The 24259-nt window shown below is 49.6% G+C and overlaps 1 protein-coding gene across 2 annotated transcripts in view; it reads left to right on the top strand.

The window, feature by feature from the left end:
• The window catches only part of DHX35 (DEAH-box helicase 35), a 2070470-nt gene that overhangs the window by 1555736 nt on the left and 490475 nt on the right, over positions 1-24259 (top strand). For both annotated transcript variants that reach the window (XM_069652289.1, XM_069652288.1), the window contains one exon: positions 2406-2483. In XM_069652289.1, coding sequence (XP_069508390.1) covers positions 2406-2483 — 78 coding nt within the window. The remainder of the gene's footprint in view (positions 1-2405; positions 2484-24259) is intronic.

Raw genomic sequence — 24259 nt, 5'->3', positions numbered from 1 at the left:
ACTGGTTGCCTCAGAACCATTTACTACGTTTCATAAGGACAAAGTAGTACTGCGGACGCACTCAGCATTTCTACACAAGGTGCTGTCTGCTTTCCACCTAAACAAGAAAATAGTACTCCCTACGTTTTTTGCCGATCCTAAGGATGAGGCACAAAGAGTTCTGCAATGCCTAGATGTCAGACATGCCCTGAAATTCTACCTTGACAGGACCAAGGGCTTCTGCAAGTCAGATGCCCTATTTGTCACCTTTGGGGGTGCAAGACCAAGCTATCAGGCCTCCATATCTCGCTGTATGGTCTCTGCCATCAAGGAGGCATACGAGGGGCAGCACAAGCCGCTTCTGTCAAACATGCATGCCCACGCAGTCAGGGCCAACGCAATGGCCATCGCATTCCAACGCCATGTCCCTTGGCAAGTCATAAGCAGGGCGGCCACATGGGCCACTCTCTCGGCTTTCTGCGAGCATTACTGTTTGGATGCCGGCTCCAGATCGGATGCAGCTTTCGGACAGGCAGTTCTCAGGAACCTATTTGCTTAACGAGGTTCTCCTCTCCACCCTGGGGCTACATACAGTTGTAATCGCCCATGCAGTATGGAGGAAAGGGGGCGGGACGTAAGAGTAATTATAAGTTACTCACCGTAGTGACTAACCTACTCTTAGTCCATAGTCCCCTTTCCTCCATACGTCCCACCATCCTCCCCCCTAATAATGCTGGTGTCATTAGGCAATGTTAAATCTATTGTTTGTATTTGTATTTTATTTTATTTATAAAGCGCCTTACGCCAAAGTGCTGTACATCAAAACAAAATGATACATAAAACAATAACAGTGGAAGCAACATACAGTAATGAAACAGTCCAACATAACAGTGTGAAGAACAATTAATCTGGAGGAAAGAAGGGGAAACTTAGCTGTAGAACTGAAAGGGAGAGGGAGGTGGGAGGAGGTGAAGGGGGAGGGAAGGGGAGAAGGATGAGAGTGGGGAGGAGGGGGAGAGGAAGGAGATGATCAAGGGGAGAGAGGAAGGAAGGAGGGGGGCAGGAGGGGAAAGGGGTTTCATGGCGGAGAATGGAGAAGGAGAGATTTAAGGGATGTGCGGAATGAGGAGAAGGAAGGAATAATGCGGATAGAATGAGGTAAGGAGTTCCAGTGCAGGGAGGCAAGGAGCTGGAAGGAGCGGGAGGGGACACGGGGATGGAGGGACGGTGAGAAGGAAGCGGTCAGTAGAACGAAGGGAGCGGGAGGGAGTGTAGAAAGAGAGGAGAGATAAGGGGGAGCTAGACCATGGAGAGATTTAAAGACTAGGCAGAGGAAGTGAAATTTAAGTTGGGAGTGAAAGGGGAGCCAGCCAAGGGAGGAAAGGGAAGCAGAGATGGAGTCACGGGAGGAGAGGAGACAGAGGGTACGGACAACAGAATGGTAGATAGATTTGAGGGGGGCGAGATGGGAATTAGCTAGTCCAAAGAGTAAGGAGGAGCAGTAGAAGAGGCGAGCGAAGATAAGGGAGGAGATTAGAAGTTTAGTAGCATGAAAGGTGAGTGAGGGGTGGACTTTGCGAATGTTAAAGAGTTGGAAGCAACAGGATCGAGAGGTGAGAGAGATATGGTGGGTAAAAGAGAGAGAGGCGTCAAAGTGAATTCCTAAGTTGCGAGCGTAGACGGAGATAGGGAGATTAGAAGGAGGAAAGTGAATGAAAGGTGGAGGATAGGGAAGGGGAATAGAGTTGGAGGGGAAGAATAAGACTTCAGTCTCGTCAGTGTTGAGAGAGAGAAAGCGGGAGGATATGTTGTTGACACGTCTATGGGGACTGAGGTGTGGCGCCAGAGGAGAGAGTCAGGGAGGCGCATGCTCCCAGGGCCGCACTCCCGCGCGTCTCTAAATTTGAAGGGGAAGAACGTTTTTTCTGGTGAAAAAGGTTCCGTCTCCCTTTCCTTGGTAGGGACGCCCATGCAGTATGGAGGAAAGGGGACTATGGACTAAGAGTACGTTAGTCACTACGGTGAGTAACTTATAGTCCATCGTCCCCTTTCCGCCATACGTCCCACCATCCTCCCCCGTAGTACTGATGTCATTAGGCAATGGTAATATTGTCGACGCGTCAACGGGGATCGAGGAGTGGCGCCGGTGGGCGGAGTCAGGGGAGTGCATGCTCCCAGGGCCACGCCCATGCATGCCTCTAAATTTAAAGGGAAGACCATTTTTTTCTGGTGAAAACGGTTCAGTCTCCCATCCCTAGCAAGGTACGCTCATACAGTATGGAGGAAAGGGGACTATGGACTAGAAGTATGTTAGTCACTATGGTAAGTAACTTGTAATTTCACCTCTATGAAACATGTAGTAAAAAGAATCAGTAATTTGAAAACAGAATTTTATTTCATTGAGATGCTTTGTGTCACTTTTTCAGCGCAGGGAACACAGGAAATTTGCAGTTGAAGAAGGAGATCATCTCACCATGCTCAATGTGTTTGAAGCATTCATCAAGGTGAGTGTGACTGGTGAGCTAAACCTGTGTAGCAGCATTGCATTTGTACGGTAAGTATTTTGCCATAAAGCCCATAACAAAGTGTTCAGCTATACATGCCTGTGCTATATAAATTAGATAAATATGCATGCACTTAGGGTTTAATGTAATCGGCCAGGATTGTGGTACCTTTTAGCTTTTATAACTACAGCACTGTGTTTCAGCTACTAAGTTATTTTCTTGTAGCGAAGGTAAGGGCAGTATCATTTTAGTAAACTGTGCAAAACACCACATGCAGATTTTATTTTATACAATATTTTAATATGTGATCTGTGGCCTAGCAGAGTAATCAGAATTTCCTTTTTTGATTTCTGAAAGTATTTTTACTGTGCTTAGAAATTTCGAAAATGGACTAAGATACCCCTAGGTAGGTATTGACCCAGGGTCTAGGTGAATCGCTCTGTTTGTCCATCTTTAGATGGTATGCTGACGTCAGATGGTGGTCTATGAACAATGACTATGTAAGTGCGCGGCTGGACCTGGCATTCAACTGGGATGCCCTTTCCGATATTCGCACTGAAGGCAGACCATGGGCTTGGACTTGCTTCCTGCACAGATTTTGGTTTAGAAGATGACCTCTGCAGCTATTCTACATTGGAGCGAAGAAGAGCAGACCACTAAAGATCCAAAGATGACTCCTGAAGTGGCCCAGCGACCCCTCCAGTGTCCAGCCCGGTGAAGCCCTTCTTCTCTGCCTGATCTCCGAATACCCTCAGCCATGCTTCTGCGCTTGGGCTAGTTGGACCAACTAGTCTCAATGTCTTCTCGAGGATCCAGTTCTTTGGAGCCTTTGGAAGTGTCCCTGAACTGCCCGGTGGACTGACCAACTCTCTTGTGGGCTACCTTGAAAGAAGCGTTGCCATTCCACATTCAGGTTTAGAACTTTGATAGTCTGCAGCTTGTGCCACAAGTCATCTTCTCCCCGCTTCCAGCTTTCTAACTTCAAGGGAAACTTGGAGCAGCTGCTGTGACCATCTCTGGAACGACACCTGTTGTTGCCTGCAAATGGTTATTGTCTCTGAAACACGCCTTCCTCCATCCTGTAAAGTGTCCTAAGGAGACTTCATTGTTGGATTCTGCATTTCTTCACTGACAAGGGTTGCAACTTGGAGTTCTGTCCGACTGGAAGAGTCCTCAAACCACAACTCCTGGGCACTCTCACTGGAACAAAGGGAGGAAGATAGAGCCGCCAACGACCCTCAGTCAATCGACACGGACATGTGGGAAAATCAGAGTCAGGGGGATACGTTAGCAACAGTGTGCCTGTCCCTCCTGTTATCCATTGGATAACATTGGAAACCAGTCCCTTTCTATATTCCACTTACAGATGGACGTCAAACCTGGGACGGGTTTCCTGCCCCTGGGTTATCTTTGGGCCTGGAAGAAAGGTGAAAATGTACCTATCGTTGGGTGAATTGTTGTAAAACAGTTAGAGACTTAGCTCCAGCAGAAGCCCATTTCATCCTTTCTACAGAGCATACTTACTTATAAGAAACATTGTGTTGAAGCCTGTGACTTTTGGAGGGGGCGTGGCTAACAAGCCATGGAGTAGGACGCGGCAACCTGAGGAGCTCCTGCAGATCCGGAATCGATCTGTGCAAAAGCATGATAAATGTGGCCAAAGAACACTGAAAATACAGGCAGGTGTGTCGGAAGACAGGCGGCATGATAATTGAATCTGGCAAGTGTATCAAGAAGTGGATTCGCGAGATACGGCTCCGTCGCGAATGCAGCCGCACATATACAAAGGTAAAAAGATGGCGGACCAGGAGAACAAAGGGACTGAAGGAACGAAATGCTGATACAGAGGTCTTCAACGCGGACTTGCAGCACAGATGAGCCGAGGTCGTGCGCCACACAATAAACATTTGGATAGAACGTCCAGCCACACGGAAACGTGTACCGAAGCAAGGAACACATCTGAGGCATTCCGGGTGGCAGAAAGACGAGACCCGATCTCACACCGGAGACCAGCCCAGAAGAAACGGGGCCCGCGTCCTGAAAAGGATGACACCAGCAGTGGCTGGACGTGTACAGCGCTTAAAAGACACAAGGAAACGACAGGATTATACTAGACACTGCCGCATAACACAATGTGCGGAACGAACACAAATATTGGCGTAAGATAGAAGGCGCACCAAGAAAGCTAGGAGAGAAGCCCAGGACGACTGTGCTGTGCCCCACGAACATTATTCTACAGAAGGGGACAGGCATGCAAGCAACGGAGCAGCCACTGCGCAGAACAACTTAGCTACAACACGCGAACAGAACGCGAGTTCGCAAGTCAACGCTGACGTGCACACACACGCTCTGTGAAAGCTGATGACACTGGGGAGACCAGTCCTGAAGGCTCTGGCAGCGCTACACGTGAGCAAAAGAGCCAAGCAAGAGAAAGGCGATGAGTAGGTGACCAATATAAGAGAAACAGGGTAAAAGACACGAGAGGAGGCACAAATAGCTGGATGGAAGAGAGGTGCACAATGAGGCTAATGGAATAGAACGTATGCAAAGGTCAACAATGAAGAGGGATTAAAAAGGGTCACTGGCAAGATGCTGAGAAGTCCCGTGGAGCACTTAACAAATCACGGTAGCTGGGGGCAGAGAAACGTGGGTAACGAGAGGAGCATAGGAGTTACACTGGTGATGAGCTGGTGGACTTGCTTGAACCCACAGCTGGTATGTCAATCTGAGTCTGGACCGGCTGGCCCACAATAAGAGCGCGTGCTAGCAGGACTGGAGCCAAGCTACACGGTTACGTGGGAAGGCACGATCCGCCCCGTTAGCCACTCATTGACTTCCAGACACCCCTGGCGCGGCCCGCCCGGGCTCTGGTGCCGACAGCAATTTCATCCCACTGGGGCTGGCGAGAGGGGAGGTTTGCCCGTAATTCCCTGGTACGACGACATGTCCAGCAGACCTCCTAGAGAGGTGGATTGCCGAGACTGTGCACTGCTGGTGCTCCCCCAATCTGGCACCCCAATGAACAATACATTCCTCTACTCCTTGGGAGAGGGGAGAGCACAAGAGCCGACTGATGAGCCCAGGAGGAAGTGAATCTTCTTCGACAAGACGTCGGGTCGTTGGCGGAACGCACAGAGCACCTAGAAAAAGAGGTGGGTCCGAACACAGCGGACTGTGCAACACACAAAGCAGACCTTCACGCCCTAGTGCAACGCGTGGGCAACCTAGAATGCATGGTGGAGGAGGCGGAGTGACGGGCCCGGCGGAATAACATTCGTATTGTTGGTTTGTCAGAGGGAGCCGAGGGATCCAACCCTACAGACTTCGTAGAAACTATGCTGCTGCAGGAGATAACCGGAGGAGTCTTGTCTCAGGGGTTCGCAGTGGAAAGGGCGCATAGGACTCTAACGAGGAAGCTGCCGCCGGGCAACCCTCCTAGGCCGGTGATCGCTAAGATCCTCAAATATCGGGACGAGAAAGAATCCTTGAACACTTCCATAAGGGAGGAACAATACAAAGAGGGTCAGCAAACATAACTGCCTACCCGGATTATACCCTGATGGTGCAACGGAGTCGCATGAACTTTGGGACGGTCAAGAGAAGACTGCGAGAAGCGGGCCACAAGTACATGTTGCTCTACCCGGCGAAGCTAAAAGTGTTCCATAAAAACAGAATCTTGTTTTTCGAAACTTCGGAAGAAGCTATGGGGTGGCTCGACATGCAAAGCTGCCCCCAGGAGTTGGGCATCCAGATGGGAGAAGGAAGAGTTAATTATTCGCAGGGGGGCCACCTGGTGGTGTTGTGGCTTAAGACTATGGGACTTGATTATAGTAACTGATGCAGCTTATGGGCTGGCATGAACAGGTTGGAAGGGAATATGATCCGTGAGCACTGAGGCTATTTCTTAGTTAGGGAGCCTCGCAGAGCTAGTCCTTATACCCCCATTTAGAGTTTAGTTAGGTCACCGATAGTATGGTGATACCCTGCTGGGGTCCTGGCCTGGGTGTTCCAAGGCAGGACCAAACGCGGGAGAGCCTGAGATCCAGGGATGGAGCTGGGCACTTGTTGGGGTTGGGGTAGGGGTAGGGTGCGGAGGGGGAGGGAAGGGGTTGTGTGCAGTGGTTTGTTGTAGTTGGGGAGTGTGCACAGTTGGGGTGCAAGCCTACACCCCGGGAAAAATGATATGAACCATGAGAGACCTTAAGATAGTTACTTGGAATGTCAGGGGGCTCAACAGCTATTTGAAAAGAAACAAGGCTATGATGTACCTGCGCAGGCAGAAAGTGGACATAGCCTTGTTACAAGAAACTCATTTAACGCAGGAAAAACTGGAAGTGCTACAGAAGAAGTGGAAAGGGACGGTAGTAGGGGCAGCATATTCAGCCTATGCAAGAGGGGTAATTACATGGGAGGCCCCACATGTCCTGTTCCAGCTGTTGCATTCGGCAGCAGAGTTGGACGGCAGGATGGTGGTTATGAAAGGGCTGGTGGAAAATAGAGAGGTATGTATTGTAAATACCTATGCCCTGAATCAGGACACGGCTGCGTACTTTAGAACCCTGTATGGTAAACTCAGTGGTAGTGTGGGGGAGGTTGTGCTATGGGGGGTGATTTTAATTGTGTGTTAAACCCAAAAATAGATAGATCAGACACTAAGGTAGGCAGACTCACTCCGGCTGTAGAGACATTGTAGTCATTATTGGCAGATTTCGGGCTGGACGATGCGTGGAGGTTACGCCATCCACAGGATAGACCGTACACACACTATGCTGCCCTCAGGGCCTATATACTAGACTAGACTATTTGTCTGTCACACATGAACTAATGACTGAAATAACGCATGCGGAATACAAAGCAAGGGTCCTCTCAGACCACTCGCCACTGATGTTAGTGTGGCAATACCGACCCCCAAGGGGAAGGATACCCACATGGCGCTTGCGTGCAGAGGCGCTGAAAGACAACGTATTCAGGGAGGGTATGCGAGAGGAAATAAGTTATTTTGAGATAAATACTGGCAGTGTTAAGACAGCGGGCACACTCTGGGAAGCCTTCAAGGTGATGGTGAGGGGGATTGCTATAGCCAAGTCTAGGGGACTGCAGAATGGGATCCTTACCGAACTGCAGGAAGCTGAAAAGGAGCTAGAAAAGGTGTCGGAAAGGGGTAATAATACCAAGAAAGAAACGGAAATAGTACTTGGCCTGCAACAGAAATGTGCAGTATACTGGGAAAGATTATGCAACCTCAACTATAAAAAGTATTTAGAGAGACAATACGCAGAAGGGAACAAACCGGGGAGAGTCCTGGCATGGCTATATAAAAATGAGACCCCTAAGCCCCCAATTAGAACGATAGTGAAAGAAGATGGGAGCATAGCAGACACACAAGAGGGGGTTAATCAGGAATTTGCAGAGTATTGTAGTCGCCTGTATGGGGATGAGGCAGGAAGCAACAGTGAAGCGATAGGAGATACATTGGAAGATATCGGACTACCCCAGATCAGTGCAGAGGAGAGGGAGGAGCTAGATGCCCCGATCACCCTAGAGGAATTAGAAGAGGTAGTGAGGCAGCTGCCCACGTGCAAAGCCCCGGGAACTGATGGGCTTCCAAGTGAATTCTATAAAGCATATAAAACAGAGGTACTCCCCCTGCTGCTGGAGATGCTTAACGAAGCATATGAAGCAGGGAAATTACCGGAATCCTTACGGGAAGCGGTCATTATACCACTTCCCAAACCCAATAAGCCTGGTAGCCACTGTGGCTCTTACAGGCCCTTGTCGATGTTAAACCAAGACAGCAAAATTCTAACAGCGGTCTTGGCAAATAGACTGAAGAAGGTCATTAATAAGTTAATACATCCTGATCAAACAGGATATGTCCCGAATAGAAACATCTCAAATAACCTTAGGCGACTCCACGAGTCATTGAATATGCTAACGGAGACGCGGGCAAGAGGGCGATGGTATCATTAGATGCGATCAAGGCATTTGATTCGGTCAAATGGCCCTGGTTAACTGCGGCCCTAGCCAATTATGGTATGGGACCAGGATATCTCAAATGGGTCAAACTGTTATACAGCGCACCACCTGCTAGAGTGAAGACAGGAGCTGTAGTTTCTGAAAAATGGCAACTCAGTAGAGGTACCAGACAGGGATGCCCTTGGTCCCCCATGCTGTTTATCTTAGCCTTAGAACTCCTGGCAATTTATTTAAGGCAGCAATATAATGCAATCGGTATTGTCGTTGGGGAGACACCACATCTAATTTAATTGTATGCAGATGATATGTTACTGTATTTGCGTTACCCAGAAGAGAACCTCCAATATATATTAGAAGTGATGAAGAGGTTTGCAGAACTATCAGGCATAGCTGTGAACCCAAGTAAGTCCTGCATGTTCCCTTTGGGTAGGTATAGAGGGCTCCCGTTAGAGCATTTGTCGATTCTACAGATACCGTGGGAGGTTAACACATTCAGATATCTTGGGGTAGATATATATCATACGGTAGAAGCTGAACATAGGCATAACACGGAGAGAACAGTTAAGAAATTGGAGAGTAGCATGAAGTTTTGGGTGAAGCTCCCCTTGGCAATGATGGGACGAGGGACGATGGTCAAGATGGTGGCGCTGCCCAGATTGTTGCACTGCTTCGCGAACATCCCATACTCAATACCCAGAACATTCTTTGCTAGGCTGGGTGGCATATGCAGGGAATTCTTATGGCACGGGATGAGGAACAGGGTAGCCCTGTGGAAATTACAAAATCCATACGAGAAAGGCATTAAATTACCAAACTGGGAAGTCTATTATGTAGCGAGCCAATTACAATACGTAGCTAAATGGCTCTCTGATGAGCCTACCTTAGAACACAGGCTGTTTCAGAGGGACTGCACCCCATACTTTCTACAAGAGATGATATGGTTGCCTAAATCGGAGTTGGAAGGCCGCCCGGGGATGATGAGCCTTGGGTGGGGGATGTGGCGAAGAGCGTGCCAATTAATGGAAAAGCCATCCCTGTGCTCCCCACAGATCCCATTGGTCACAGTGGTGGGAAGACAAAAGCAACTAAGGTTAATGATTAGGAAGCACTGGGAACCGGTGGGGATAGCAACGATGGGGGATGTGTGGCAGGAGGGGAAGATACTGGAATTTGGGGAGCTGGTGGAACTAATGGGGTTGCATGTGGGGCAACATATTACGTATCATGGGGTGGTTCAACGAATTAGACACCTGGTCTGAAGTGGCATTGGCGGAGGAACCGGATGCCACTATAGATATGATATGACATAGCAGAAGGGGGACACGAAACATCCAGATTATATAAAATTATAATTTCCAAAGCGGGCAAGGAGGTGGTGCAACTCGAACTGGACTGGGAAGAAGAAATAGGGCCCGGATGAGTGATGGGATGTGGGAGAGAGCACAAGGATATCATAAAAAAGTATTGAGAAATGCTAGGTTACAGCAGATACAATTGTATATAACTCATAGGGCATACCTGACGCCTCAAAAGATAGCTAAATTTAAAAACGCTGGACGTCAAGTGTGCCCTAAATGTAATGAAGAAAATGCGGGAATGGTACATATGTTTTGGGCGTGCCCACTGATAGAGAGATACTGGGGAGAAATAGCACAGAAGATGGAAGACAAAGGGATCCTTATGAAGGTGGGTACCACATGGGCTTGTTTGATAGGAGGGTTTCCCAGACCACGCAAGCTTAAACATCTGAGCAAGCTGAAAGATCTAGCGTATGTCCTAGCAAAGAGAAGGAAAGCGATGGGTTGGAAGGCATGTCATAGACCAAAAATGGAAACGTGGTGGAAGGATCTGCAGAAGTGGGCGGAGGCAGAAACTGTGGTATGGCAGGAAGCGTGTAAAGGAGAGATAGAAGAAGAAGCCGGAACCCTATTGGGTTGGAGGCAACTGATAGCTGAATTATTTGGGCCTTCGCATGATGGACCAAGTGATAGACCCAATGAGTTCTGTCGAAGAGGAATCCCCACCGCAAGAGATAGAGTGAAGGGGAGATACAGTGGGCTTGAATACAGCAATGTATGTTTATTTGTGATTGACATTATGCATCCAGTGTAAGTTTGGTTTGAGTTGTTATTTTTTTAATAAAATCAATAAAATTGTTTAAAAATAATAATTTAAAAAACCCTGTGATTGGGCACAAGGCACCACTCATCTTAGGGTTTGGACTTCTAAAGTTAGAATACTGTTCTTGTGATTGGTTCTCACCATTAACCATATCTATGTTACTTACCTGCATTGCTTGATTAAATCATCTGATGTCTATTACGTGAACCTAATGGGGAATGTATGTATGTATAAGATAGCGTTGTGTGATATATTACCTGCTAATTTGATTTTTTAGCGTGTTCTAAAGGCCTAAATATTGTTGTATTTTTATAACTAGCTGTCTAAATAAATGATTGTGTGCTATACTGTGTGGACTCTTTGAGGGGCCCTGACTACCCTCAAACTCTCCTGAGACTAATCCTGGACTGCTCTCCATTGCTACCTTGATTGGGTTTGGCTAACCTCTCACAGCTCCCTGTTCACCATAACTAGTGTAGCCTCCTAAGATCTGTCCACGAGGCAAGATTCTAAAAATCTATCTTAACAGAAGTCGAGAGACACTATGCCAGGGGGCTGGCAATATCGGTAAGGGTTTTAATAACACTTCTGGCTTTCCACAATGTGTCCTGCACTGAGCACTCACGGCACAGGTATCCACGTATTCCAGAGTATCTTTAAGGATGCTGGGCCACCACCATCAATGGCTTAATAGGTCCAGGGTCTTTTTCCTGTCTGGGTGGCCCACCAAAGACTCCACCACGAATATCATGACTCCCTCGCAGGGCCATCTTTTGGACTGAGGCATCCAGGAGTAACAGCCCTTTGGGTACTTTTGGCAACACATTCTTAAGGGACAGGTTTTGTGTGATAACCTCTTCGGAATGAGTTGTGGCCCACTGCCATATGTCATCGAGTATTGAGGTTGGGACATCACATACGCATGTGACGTGGCATTCTGGTTTGATACATGATGAAGGTTTGTTAGCAGTGGTCTGGGAATCCTGCATACGTGATAAGGTATCAGCCTTGGTATTTGAGGAGCAGGCAGGTAGGCAGAGAAAAGCAAATGCCACCATGCCTGCCATGCATTAGTGCACTTTACCATACTGATGGCTGTCAGGTTGCGATGATCAGTATAGACCATCCTCCTGTGATGTGGTATTATCTCCACTCCTGGAACGCAGCACGAATGGCCAGCAACTCCTTATCCATGATGAGATAATTCACCTCTGCAATTAACTTCCTGGAATAAAAGGGAACAAGGTGTAACACTTGTGTTTCGGTGCATGCCTGACTCAACACAGCTCCTATAGCTATATTCGAGGTGTCTGCTTTGACGAAAAGAGGTAGTTCAGGTCTTGCATGCTGCAGGATTGGTGCGGTTACAAATGCTTGTTTCAGGCCTCAAATGCTTCCAGGGCTGCTTTGTTCCACTAATAGGGAATGCCTTTGGCGGTAAGGGCTGTCGGTGGAGTTACTGTCTCTGAAAAGCCTTTCATGAATCGGCAGTACAAGTTGCCGAAGCAAATGAACGCCTGCAATGCTGTTAGTTTTTTCAGGACTGCCCATTAGAGCACTGCTTTTACATTGCCGTCGTCCATACGTACCCCATGCAGGGTCAGGATATAACCCAGTAATTCTATAGTAGTTGCGTGGCAAAGCTAATTTTTCAGCCTTGTCATACTGTCTGTTCTTCCGCAGACTTGTAAAGTGTGGTATGTCTGACTCGGGCGGCAGACAAGAGGTAATTGTTACAGCTCAACTATTATTTAAATCAAAAGAAGCACTATTCTGTCCCTACCGCTAAGGTAGTTCTTGGGACCATCTATTTAAAGAAAAGAAGACTGAAGGGTGCGCGTCAGTCCATTTTACACACCCAGGATAGTCCTCTGTCCCAAAAGACTACTCTACATTATGCACTGCCCCTACTACTAATAATACAAACTAACTTTAAGTTGGCTGGAATAGGTTTCTACCACGTTTCTGCCTCATGGCTGATCTAGTGGTTGGTTTCTGACCGCCACCCAAATATCCCTCTCCACCTTATTAGGCCTCATGCCTCGCTGTATAGTTCAGAGTTCTATCAACAATGTCCTTTGAATCTCTCTTGTTTTGAAAAAACAGTCTATCATTTTATTAATGAAATGATGAGTCCTCACTCCTAGTGTAAACTTCCTTTCACTCATTCTTAGGTTTGTAATTTGCCTCTTTCTGGGTTGGTTTGCCTTTCACCTGGCACAAAGCTTCTGGGCTGTTCACTTCGCGTGAGGTATGGTATCTTTTACCCCTTGCTTGGTGTGGTTTGGTCTTCACTCGGCCAAGGATTCTCAGATTGCTCACCCCGGCATAGTGTATGGTATCTTTCACTGCTTCTTGGGGTCATGTGGCCTTCACTAAGCTCAGGTTGCTCACCTTGCCGTGGGGTATGTTATTTTTTGCCCAACTCCCAGGAACTGGCACGTACATTCTGTGCACTGGCGGCGTTCCTTTGAGGAGGCTGTCTCTCCGGTTGTCGCAGCACCATAGGCCGACTTCTTCTCCTCCCGCTATGTCACTTTCTCACGTCGGGCTGGTTGGCCCTCCTCACTGATTCAGTGGCTCTGTTTCTAGCAGGCACGTCTTGCCTATGGTTTTGGCATTGTGTCTCACTTCATCCGGTCAAGCCCGACAAGCTCTAGACCGGTTTGGAGCTAGCAGCGTTCCGCAGGTCCTTCAGTTCCGCCGCACCTAGTGCCTTCTGTGTTGCTCAACTACTGGACTCGGCCCTCCAGCAGGACATCCTCTCTCGCGTACCACTCCACAGGACTTCCTCTTCCTGTTCGTTCTCACTTGAAGTGGCTCTAGCATTGGCTTTAAATGTCAAGCTAAAATGAGATTGAATGTTCCCTATACTTGGTGTTTCTTGAAATAATTGTCAGATAGAGGGGTCAGAAACCATGCCAACCCTTTCTAAACAATCCTAGGTATAATTGTACTGATCAATTCCCTTATAGCCAACAAACACATGAGACTGTTCACATGAGTTAGATTGAATGAATAAAATCCCTTTTCGAGGGATTGCTTGTCTCCTACAGGGGGTCACCCCAGTGGGATCCCGCTTGCCTTGTCTCCTAGGCAGCGTTAAGTGTAGCAGGCTCACCTCCCTAGTCCCAAAGGGGATGGCTTCCACCTTGGGGAGAAAGGACACATTTGTTGGATTCTTCACAGAGGACCGTACTCATGTGTTTAACATGGCTGGTTAGGGAGATGAAAATATCAGTATTGTGTCCAATTAAATTACCACAAACTCGCCCAGGAGATCATGGGAAATGTCATCCATAAACCGCTGAAAGGTAGCGGGAGGGTTACTCGACCCGAACGGCATCACCTGATATTCGCAAAGGCTGTATCTGACGCAAAAGGCTGTTTCCTACACATCACCCTCCTTCATATGCACCAGGTGGTAGGCACCCCTTTGGCCCAACGTGGTGAACATATTTGCTGTACATATTGTGTAAAGTCAGAATCAAGAGACTAACAGGATGGTATTTTGGGTAATTTAGTTCTTTATTTAAACATTCAAACCTAAACTGTCTCTGTTTTTCTGCCTTACTCTCAAAAGAAAAGAACAAGTCTCACAGATTGCTTGTTAGGATGTCGTACAAATTAATCAAAGTCCACCATCTAGAAACCTGTTCTAATCCGATTCCTCTCCCTACCACTGTAAACTAAAAAAAGAACCTACATTTAACAAAAGGTACAATTGGAATCTGCGCCCAAAGTAAAGAATGGTGGCTAGTTTATCACCCCACTGTGATGTCTCCCTTCATCAAAAAGGGTCTTCTTTCCATTTTCCATAGATCAAATAAAGGCAGCAAATGACTCTTCCACCTTCACCTCCTCATGCTTTTAGTCGTCTCTTTCAACCTTGGTTGCCTGTTTCTTTGTCTGAATCTCGGGTTGTTCACCCTTGGGAACTCCCTGGTTTGTAAGTTCACACCAGGTACTCTCTTTGGGCTCCTAACCGGGGAATCGCATTGTGCTTTCTCTACTCAGCTGCCTCCTGGTTTTTTGACCCCTCCCTGGGGTCTCTGGTTTCTTTCATCCTCACCTTGGGGTCAGATTGTTCTCTCCTCGCCTTGAGGGTCAGATTCCTCTTACCCCACCTTGGAGTTTGGTTGCTCTTACCCGGTTTGGTTTCTGTCACCCCATCATGGGATCTCCTTTCTGTCATCCCACCTTTGGGTCGGGTTTCTCTCAACCCACCTTGGTGTTTGGTTTCTGTCACACCTTCTTGGGGTCTGGAATGGCCTTTCCGCCCTCTTCCCGGCACCCTTGAGTGACGTTCCTTCTGTCTCTGTGCGTTGCTTCTTTGGGCAGGCATTCACGTAAGCCGCTGGGATTTCTCCCTTCAGGATTCCATGTAATCTGGACCTGGCACTCGCTTCCCGCTGTTTTCCTGGATGACTTTTACCTCATGTCCACATTTTGCCACTCATTCACCACTCCAGCGTTCTCCTCTGTGCGAGATTCTCCTGGGCTGGGCTTCTCTGGCCCAGATGCTGGCTGGATTGTCAAGCTGTCTGTGGGCTTGACTGCGAGTCGATGTGCCATGTCTGGCGTGTGCTCGCTTCCCCATGCCACAACTCCTAGGAGGATGTCTTTTCTCCTCTGCAGCTCTGTGGGCCTCTCTCCTCCTCAGGTCCAATGCTGATTGGGTCTTTATCTTCCACAGAACAAAGGGGTAGGCTTATTTCCCATTTTCTATTCCCAGTTGAACACAGTTTCTGAAAAGAATCAGAAACCATAACAGTCATTTGTGTAGGAAGTTGTACGTTATTATACAAGTTAACTCCAATGTAAGTTCTGGGTGGGGTGACAAAACCTTGTTAGTTGCGGGCGCTGGCAGGGAGTTGGTGCTCCAGTACTGTCGGTAGTTATTCACAATTCAGTCTTGAGTTTTAGTTGTGCATTGATATTTGTTAATTCAGGTTTATGGATGACAAGTTTTGGGAGACCTGTTTCTTCAGCATGGGGTCTGGCATGGATTCACATGCTCATGAATATTCCCCGTCGTCAGGCTGGGAATCCTCAGTAAAGAAAAAATCAGTATCAGTTTCGTTTCTGATCGGTCTTTCTTAGTAGTAACCTATCACTGGTCTCTGGGTCATACTGCCCCCAGCCAATGACTGCCCTCTCCCTAAGCCCCTCCCCTGGCAGCCATCCTCAGATTTGTACCACACGTTCAAGTGTTGGGAGTCCTTGTGCTATAGATCTCCAGCTTTTACTGCGTTTTGCGCTTTTTCAAAGAGATTTATCTAATTTTTTCGGTTAATCGAGCCTCAATCTCCACCGTTTCTTCTTCCGATCAACGGGGACCCGTTTCGGAATTTTTCTACGCCCCTCAAGGGCGAAGTTTTGTCGAGTTATGCTTCTTGGAGGATTCCAGAAGTTTCTGAGGCCTACCTCGTGGACATGGCCCAGGAGAAGGGAAGCTCGACACCCGGATCCAAGTGTTTAGGAACTGCCCTGCATGCGGATTACAGAATGTGTTCAAGGAGGACGAGCATTCACGATGCCTCTACTGCCTTCCCAAAGACAAAACGCACGTGGAGAAGAACTGTGCGTTTTGCATGAACATGACGGATCAGACTATGAGGGATCATCGGACCCGTCTTGCCAGCTGGCTGGAAGGCAAGAGCCCATCAGGTGAGAAGAAGAAGTCCGAGCGGTCTTTTAAGTCCTGTGAGGGCGCCCCGGCGACAGGGGTCCAACAGAAGGCAAAGCACCGCGAGTCCGCGGGCACCGGGAGCGCCGAACGGTCGGGCTCCTCGGCTGCATGGCAGGGCGCATCCTCACCGGCGCCATCAACCACGAGCCAACGCTCTGGCTCGGGGAAGAGGAAATCCGAGAACACGGCTAAGCTTCTGGAGAGGCCCTGGTCGATCTCGAAGGAACCAGCCGAGGGGGAGCGAGGTGGTGACCCTCCCCCCAAGGTGAAGGCCGCAAGCACGCACAAGGTGGTGAAGACCTTGATTAACTCGGCTAGGCCTCTATCGAGGAAGTCGCGACAGCCCTGTCGCAGCCTGTGGAGGCTACCCCAGTGGAGGCGACCTCGGGGCCCAGAGTTTCCCTGCCACCACGGAGGGAATCCTCTTTTCAGCCCATCGAGAAGACCCCCGTGAAGACCCCGGTGGGAAAAGAAGGGGGGCTGGCGGCCATTACGGACACGGACACAGCCTCCGAGGAGGAGCTGGTTGAGGTCGTGGAGGGCCTCGACAAGAACTTTGAGGAGGCCTGGTCCCACGGGAGGAATCCGGACGAGGACGACGACGAGAGTGACGGTGGCACCAACGAGGTTCCCGTGGAGCAACCATTGCGCCCGTCGCAACCCGAGCCATAGGGCAACTCGGTGGCCATTTTGATGGCAATCCAATCGTTATGCACAGAGATAAGGACAAGATTGCCACTACCCCCAACGGACGACCCAGAGCTGGGCCCGTCGGGAAGCCCTCCAAACAAGAGAAGGAGAATTCATCCACCCCCGCCCTTTCAGCCCTCACGGCCCTCTGAGCCTTTGTCTCCTTAGCCTGTCCCTGGGGATGACACGGGAACAGATACGGCCACGACGGCCCTCCCGCCCGATGAAATTGGCTCCTTCCACCCCATGATTGCCAGGGCATCCGAGCTTTTTCAGCTCTGACCCGAAGAGCAGAAGAAGGAAGGCTTCCTCTACCAACGGCGCGAGGCCAAGAGGAAGACGGTCCTCGCGGTGCCGCTGCTGGATGACATCTGGGACGAGTGACTTGCTCTTCTGAAGAACCCGTCCACGACGCCTGCCAAGAGGGACCGGTACGAGAAGTAGTACCGGGTCCCCGACACCACCCCCTTGTGCCTTAGGGCACAGCCGACCCCGGATTCGGTCGTCTCGGCAGCGGCCAAGAAGAAAGCAGGGCGGGGGGCATCGGCTTCAACTTCCCCACTGGACGCCGAGGGATAGAAACTGGATGCCATGGGATGACGAGTCATCTCGTCTGTGGCGATGACGATTAAGGCGGCAAACGCCCTAGCGATTGTGGCCCACTAAGACAGGTAGTTGTGGTACAAGTTTGCCCCCCTGTTGGACTTCCTACCGGACGACAAGAGGGCAGATGCCCTGGCGATCCTACAGGAAGGTGAGGTGGCGTTGGACCAAGCCATAACGGTAGCCACGGACATTGCCGACACCGGTTTCCGCCAGCTAGGCAACAGCGTTTGCCTTTGACGGCGGCGGTGGCTCAAGGCGACGGATTTCCGCCAAAACGTGCAAGCCAAAGTTTTGGACATGCCCTTCGACGGGAACAATCTGTTTGGGAAGACAGTGGATGAGTCACTCCAGGCCATCAAAACCGACACAGAGACGGCTCGGGCCTTGGGAGTTCTTCAGCAACGACGGCCGCCCTTTCGGAACTCCGGAGGCAAGCAGGGTGCCTCCAAAGGATTTGGCGGCGGCTCTTCGACGTACTGTCAGGCGGCCCGCTCCTCGTCGCAAGAAGCCTACAGGAGATGAGGCAAGTCAGGTGGATCTCACCATCGTTGCCAGGGAGGCCAAAGCGGCAAGGACTGAACCGGCCGTTGTGTCGGGCCCCGACCGGAGCACCCCAGTGGGAGGCCGGCTGACGAAGTCTGTCAACGTGTGGGAGTCCATCTCCACTGACCATTGGGTGCTGGATGCCCTGGCCCACGGGCACACTCTCGAATTTCAAAAATAGTGCCCCCGCATTCCTCCCGTGGCCAGGAAGGAAAACCACGTCCCTCAACTGCTGTTAGAAGTAAGGGCGATGCTCAAGAAAGGGGCCATCAAGCTCGTCCCAAAGAGGCTCCGGGGCTCTGGTGTATACTCCAGATACTTCCTCGTCAGAAAGAAGACAGGAGGATGGCGCCCCATCCTGGACCTGCGTCGAATAAACAAATATATCAAGGCACAGAAGTTCCGGATGGTCACCCTCCAGCACGTGCTGGGTCAGCTGGAGGAAGGCGACTTCCTATCGTCGTCTGATTTGGAGGATGTGTACTTTCACATCCCCATTCTAAAAGGACACCGAATGTTTCTCAGGTTCGTAGTCCAAGGACGGCACTACCAGTTCAAGGCCCTCCGATTCAGATTGAAGGCGGTGCCCAGGGTATTCACCAAGTGCCTAGCACCAGTGGCGGCGCGGCTGCGCCTGCAGGGGATCCACATCTACCCATACCTGGACGATTGGCTCATCCGAGCAAGAACAAGGGAACTCACCGTGAACACACAGCGAGGACCGTCCGGCTGCTCACGGACCTGGGATTCTCCATCAACTTCCCCAAATCCCACCTGGTTCCGTCGCAGGTCGCACTGTTTCTGGGAGCCAAGCTCGATACAGAAACGCGATTGGCCTCTCCGTCGGAGGAAAGGACAAAGGCCATCCTGGGCAAGGTGCAGCATCTGCTGGCCACGGACATGGCCAGGGTGAGGTCCATATAGTCCCTTCTCGGGATGATGTCCTCCTGCATATATCTGGTGCTCCTGTGCAGGCTTCGGATGCGTCCTCTACAGGAGTTCCTCGACGCCCGTTGGATTCAAGCGGCGGGCAGTTTCGAGGACAAGATCTCTCTCAACGAGGTTTTCCGCCAAGCAATTCGGTGGTGGGGCACCCGTGCGCCTCTCGCGGCGGGCACAGACTTTCAGACCCCAGCTCACCAGGTGACGACGATAACGGATGCCTCCCTGGAGTGGTGGGGAGCGCACACCAGAGATCTTCACACGAGAGGCCTTTGGCTCCCGGAGGAGAAGCCACTCCACTTCAACATCCTGGAGCTCCGAGCAGTGTTCTGGGCCCTCAGGTTGTTTCTCCCGTCCCTCAAGGGCAAGGTGGTGAGGATCTTCACCGACAACGCCACCACAATGTTCTACATCCGGAAGCAGGGAGGAACCAGATACCCAGCCCTATCCAAGGAAGCCCAGGATCTGTGGCATTGGGCCGTTGCCCAGGGGATGTTTCTGGTACCCTTTCATCTAGCAGGGATAAAGAACACCATCGCCGACTCACTCAGCAGGGAGCTGCGCTCGTGCCACGAGTGGGAACTGCGTTGGGATCAAGTGGATCGACTCTTCCAGCGATGGGGCAAACCCCAGATCGACTTGTTCGCGACGGCGACGAACTCCAAGTGCCAGAGGTTCTCCAGCAGGTTTCCCCAGCCGAGGAGCATGGGCGATGCTTTCTCGTTCCCCTGGGACGGCCTGTTCCTGGATGTGTTTCCTCCGTTGCCGTTGCTGCTCCGACTCATCAACCAACTCAAGAGGTCCTGGTGCAGGATGATTCTCGTCGCACCGGCGTGGCCGAGACAGATCTGGTTCCCGGACCTTCTGGACTTGTTGGCGTCCCCACCAGTCAAACTTTCGACGGACGCAGATCTTCTCTCCAGAGAAGGAGGTGCCATCCTTCATCACAACCCGGAGTCGCTGAACTTGCAGGTCTGGCTCCTGCAGCACTAGAGTTTAGAAGGTACGATATCCGGGCGGACTGCAAAGAGGTTCTTGCAAAGGCCAGGGCGTCCTCCACTCTCAAGTGCTACGGACATAAGTGGAAGAGGTTCTCTGTCTGGTGCCTGGCACAGAAGATTAACCCTCTACGGATTACAGCCCCTCAAGTGCTACCGTACCTGTCGCTGGCCAAGGCTGGACTAGCTCATGCTTCCAGTAAGATACATCTGGCAGCGATCTCCCGATACACCAGGACTATGGGACGGTCGTCCCTGTGGTCTCATCGCCTGGTGAAGGAATTTATGAAAGGACTGTTCCGATCGTTCACGTCGGTGAAGACTCCAGCCCCGGCGTGGGAGCTCAACGTGGTGATGACCAAGCTCATGGAGGTGCCATTCGAGCCACTGCATTCGGCACCGTTGAAGTTCCTGTCGTGGAAAACAGCATTTCTTGTGGCCATCACCTCCGCACGACGAGTGGGAGAGATCCAGGCCCTATCCTGCAAGCCTCCGTACTTGACTTTCCACGAGACGAGGGTGGTGCCTAAGACGCACCCCTCCTTCATGCCCAAGATGCTGTCGGACTTCCATCTCAACGAGCACCCAGTTTTCTTCCCGTCGCCTTCGTCTTCGGCCGAGAGGACTTTGCACTCGCTGGATGTAGCTAGAGCGCTGAAGTTCTACGTGGACCGCACGAAGAGTTTTCGGAAGACGTCACAGCTGTTTGTGAACTTTGGACCTGTGAACCAGGGGAAGGCCCTCTCGAAGGCTTCCATTTCCAGATGGCTCTCCGGGTGCATCATGCACTGTCACCAGGTGGCAAACCGACTGTTGCCCGGCCGTCCGAGAGCCCATTCGACCAGAGTGATCGCTGCTACCACGGCGTTCTTGTCTGGTGTGCCCCTGCTGGACATCTGCAGGGCTGTTACGTGGAGGTCGACGCACACCTTCACGAGATTCTACTTCGTCGACCGAGATTCCAGGGAGGAGTCCAGAGTCGGCCAAGCAGTGCTGCGCAACAAGTTTGCCTGAAGGTGGGCCTGGTGAGGAGGTAAGAGTTGCTTAATGTTGTTATGTATTGCTTAATGTTCAGTCTTGCCACCTCCCGTGGTTGTGCATGTGTGTACTGCTATGTATTCTTATATTCATGAGCATGTGAATCCATGCCAGACCCCATGCTGAAGGAACAAGTTACTTACCTGTCACTGTTGTTCTCCAGCATGGGTCTGACATGGATTCACATGCAAACCCTCCCTCCTTCCCCTCTGCGGCTCTTCACTTGGTCATACTGCCACTTTACGTGCTACCAAATCTGAGGATGCCTGCCAGGGGAGGGGCTTAGGGAGAGGGCAGTCATTGGCTGGGGGCAGTCATTGGCTGGGGGCAGTATGACCCAGAGACCAGTGATTGGTTACTACTAAGAAAGACAGATCAGAAACGAAACTGATACTGATTTTTTCTTTACCGAGGATTCCCAGCCTGATGACGGGGAATATTTATGAGCATGTGAATCCATGCCAGACCCATGCTGGAGAACAACAGTTACAGGTAAGTAACTTGTTCCTTTCTTTTCACTGCGCCTTTAAGTAATGCGGCTGTTTAACTGCAAGACCAGGTGCAAGAAGGCGGGGAAAGAAGAGGGCAACACAGGGACTGTGCTGAGGGTGTCCTTCAGTTTGTCCTATACGCCCTTGTAAAAGGCAGCAGATTTCTTTTCCTCAGGCCAACCAGTTTCTGTAGCCAACAGGTTGAATTTGGCGATATACCCCACCAGGTTCCTCTAGCCCTGTGTTACCTGCAGGAGCTACCAAATCAGTGGCTTGTCCCTTGTGCTTCACGTAAGGGCATCAACATCGTACAGGAAGGGATCATTGGATTCCAACAAAGGATTAGCCAAAGTTGTGGTGACCTCACCCAGGCATGATAGCACAAATGCTGCATTAGCTAGGGCTTCAGGGAAGGCCAATGGCCTGCACATAATGTGCTGTTTACACCGATTTAGAAAACGTGTGGTAGATATGCCGGTCACCAGAGACTTGTTTAGGTGGTGCCAAGTGTTAGGAAAGATTTGTCTTCGAGGCACACCTTCCCCTCCATATTCTATGGACTCCCTAACTTTTTGCTGTTGTTTTTTTACCTGTCCTGACTTTTTACTCATTTGTTATGGGGAAACTGACAAGTTCTTCAGACTGTCAGTACTGGGAAACTGTTTCCCTTTGGTCTTTTGACATGTGGTAAACTTGGTAAGGCTTTTTGCCAGAGCGCCTTTGGGGACTACGCAGTTGACTGTAAGGCCCTATCTCAGCTTCCCTGTATTACCCGTCATTTAAACTGTGAATAGTAAAGTAGATAGGGCATCTGTCAGTGTGAGAAGAGTTCTGCCTGAGATTAGACTCCAAGATTCCGATCCTGAGAGACACTCTGCAGACACTTCAGGTACTAGGTCTCGAAATCGGGCTGCCTTAGCCATGTCTAAGGGCTGGTCTAAGCCAAAGGGTAAACCTAAGGCTAGAGGAGAAAGAAAGCAGAGAGGTAGAGCGAAAAAAATATCCCCCCTGCCTGCCTACCTACAATGGAGGTTGAAGTAGTTGGGCAAGTTCCTGAACCTGAAGAGGAAGAGGGATATCCAGAAAAACTCTGCCTTTGGGTCTCCTGAGCTACCAAGCTTTCTTGCAGAAGTGGAAGTCCCAGAGGAGGAGAAAAGTAGGGGCCAACAGAAGAAATCATCACCAAAAGTCCAATGGAGAAAGGCCTGCTTCCTGTTAAAGATTCCAATCAAGCAGTCCCATTAAGTCAGTGCCTTGTCTGGGATTGCTCAAGGGAAGCCCTTATTTATATATTTTTATGTCCAGTTCGTGTACTCTGGATGACAACCCTTATATAACACCCCTCTCTTAGCATCCCCCTGACCCCACTGAGCCAAGAAGTAAGTTTGTTTTGAAAATTTAACAGGTTTATTTGAGAATTAAACAATATATACATATATAAATATATATCGCACTTTTATAATAAATTAATAATTGATATCACACTTGTGAATATGAGCAGTAATCAGCAATAGGTAATCCTACAATAGCACAGTTCTGGTGACTTATGACTAGGAACAGAGGACTAAGGTAGCAGAGAATGCTTTATAGGGTTCAAGGAAATGCAAGGTGGGACAGAATGCAACACAGAAATGATTTGATATGACTTCAGCAAAAGATAATATGATTACTTTTCTCTGACAATTCACTCCCCCCCCTATGCAATGTAAGGAGAGGGAAGTAACACACACAGTCTTCAGGAATACAATCACAGTATAATCCAAATTCAGTTCCCTCCTAGCAAGCTTAGATCACAAGGATGATTTTAAACACAGGCAAAGTACTTTAAATGTGGTATGCAAAAAAGGGAAAAATATGCTAAAATGATTTTAATTCCCTCTAGAGGTTCAGGGTGGGTGACAGCTACTTTAAATTAGTTCAGGATCACTTTAGCAATGCTCTATGAATGATTGTCAAGTTGCAACCGAATTTCAGCAAAGGAGAGCAAGGAGCTGCTATTTTGACACGTGAAGAAATTTGAGCCAAATCGCAAATCGCGGCACTTTTTCTGAGTGCGTCGAGAGCGATTACATAGGCACTATAAGGAGTAGGAAAGCCTAGAATCTTAGCTTTAAGATGAAAGTTAAATTACTTTCCTAGGACACACGGTTCCGGAGATACGAACGATTTTGTGAAGGTAGATTCTCGAAATGAAATTTTAAAGTTCAGAATGACAGATGACAGTTTTGCAGCTTTGAATCAAAAGAAGGGACACAATTTCTTTGATGCAGTTCTCAATAGGTTAAAATAGTTTGAATTAGATCATATTTAACTAAGAGATTGGGTTTTTGCACAGTTCTGGCTGAGTACTCACACTATATTTTTGAAAGGAATGGGCTTCCGTCCCCGATCTGGTCAGGTTTGGACTGGACTCCTGACGGTTCTGCTCACAGCGGTCTGGTCTCTGGTTCTGGCAAAAGTTCTTGGCACTGCACGGATCTCTGGTTCTGGATACAGCTCTGCTTTCTGGTCTAGTCTGTGGTTCTGGATTCAGCACTGCTTTCTGGGTACTGGCACAGGGTACTAGCCAGAATCAGACAGCTCAGCCCGGCTGTTTGAATAGTTTGGTTTGGTTGCTAGGTTTTGAAGGCCTGCTGATAGGAGTTCAGCTGTTGGGTTCTAGAGTTCTTGGAGTTTTGT

Source organism: Ambystoma mexicanum, chromosome 3p (genome assembly GCF_040938575.1).
Source record: "Ambystoma mexicanum isolate Mex_15411 chromosome 3p, UKY_AmexF1_1, whole genome shotgun sequence".
In the NCBI taxonomy this organism is placed as follows: domain Eukaryota; kingdom Metazoa; phylum Chordata; class Amphibia; order Caudata; family Ambystomatidae; genus Ambystoma; species Ambystoma mexicanum.
This window is presented reverse-complemented; position numbering and strand designations above follow the sequence as displayed.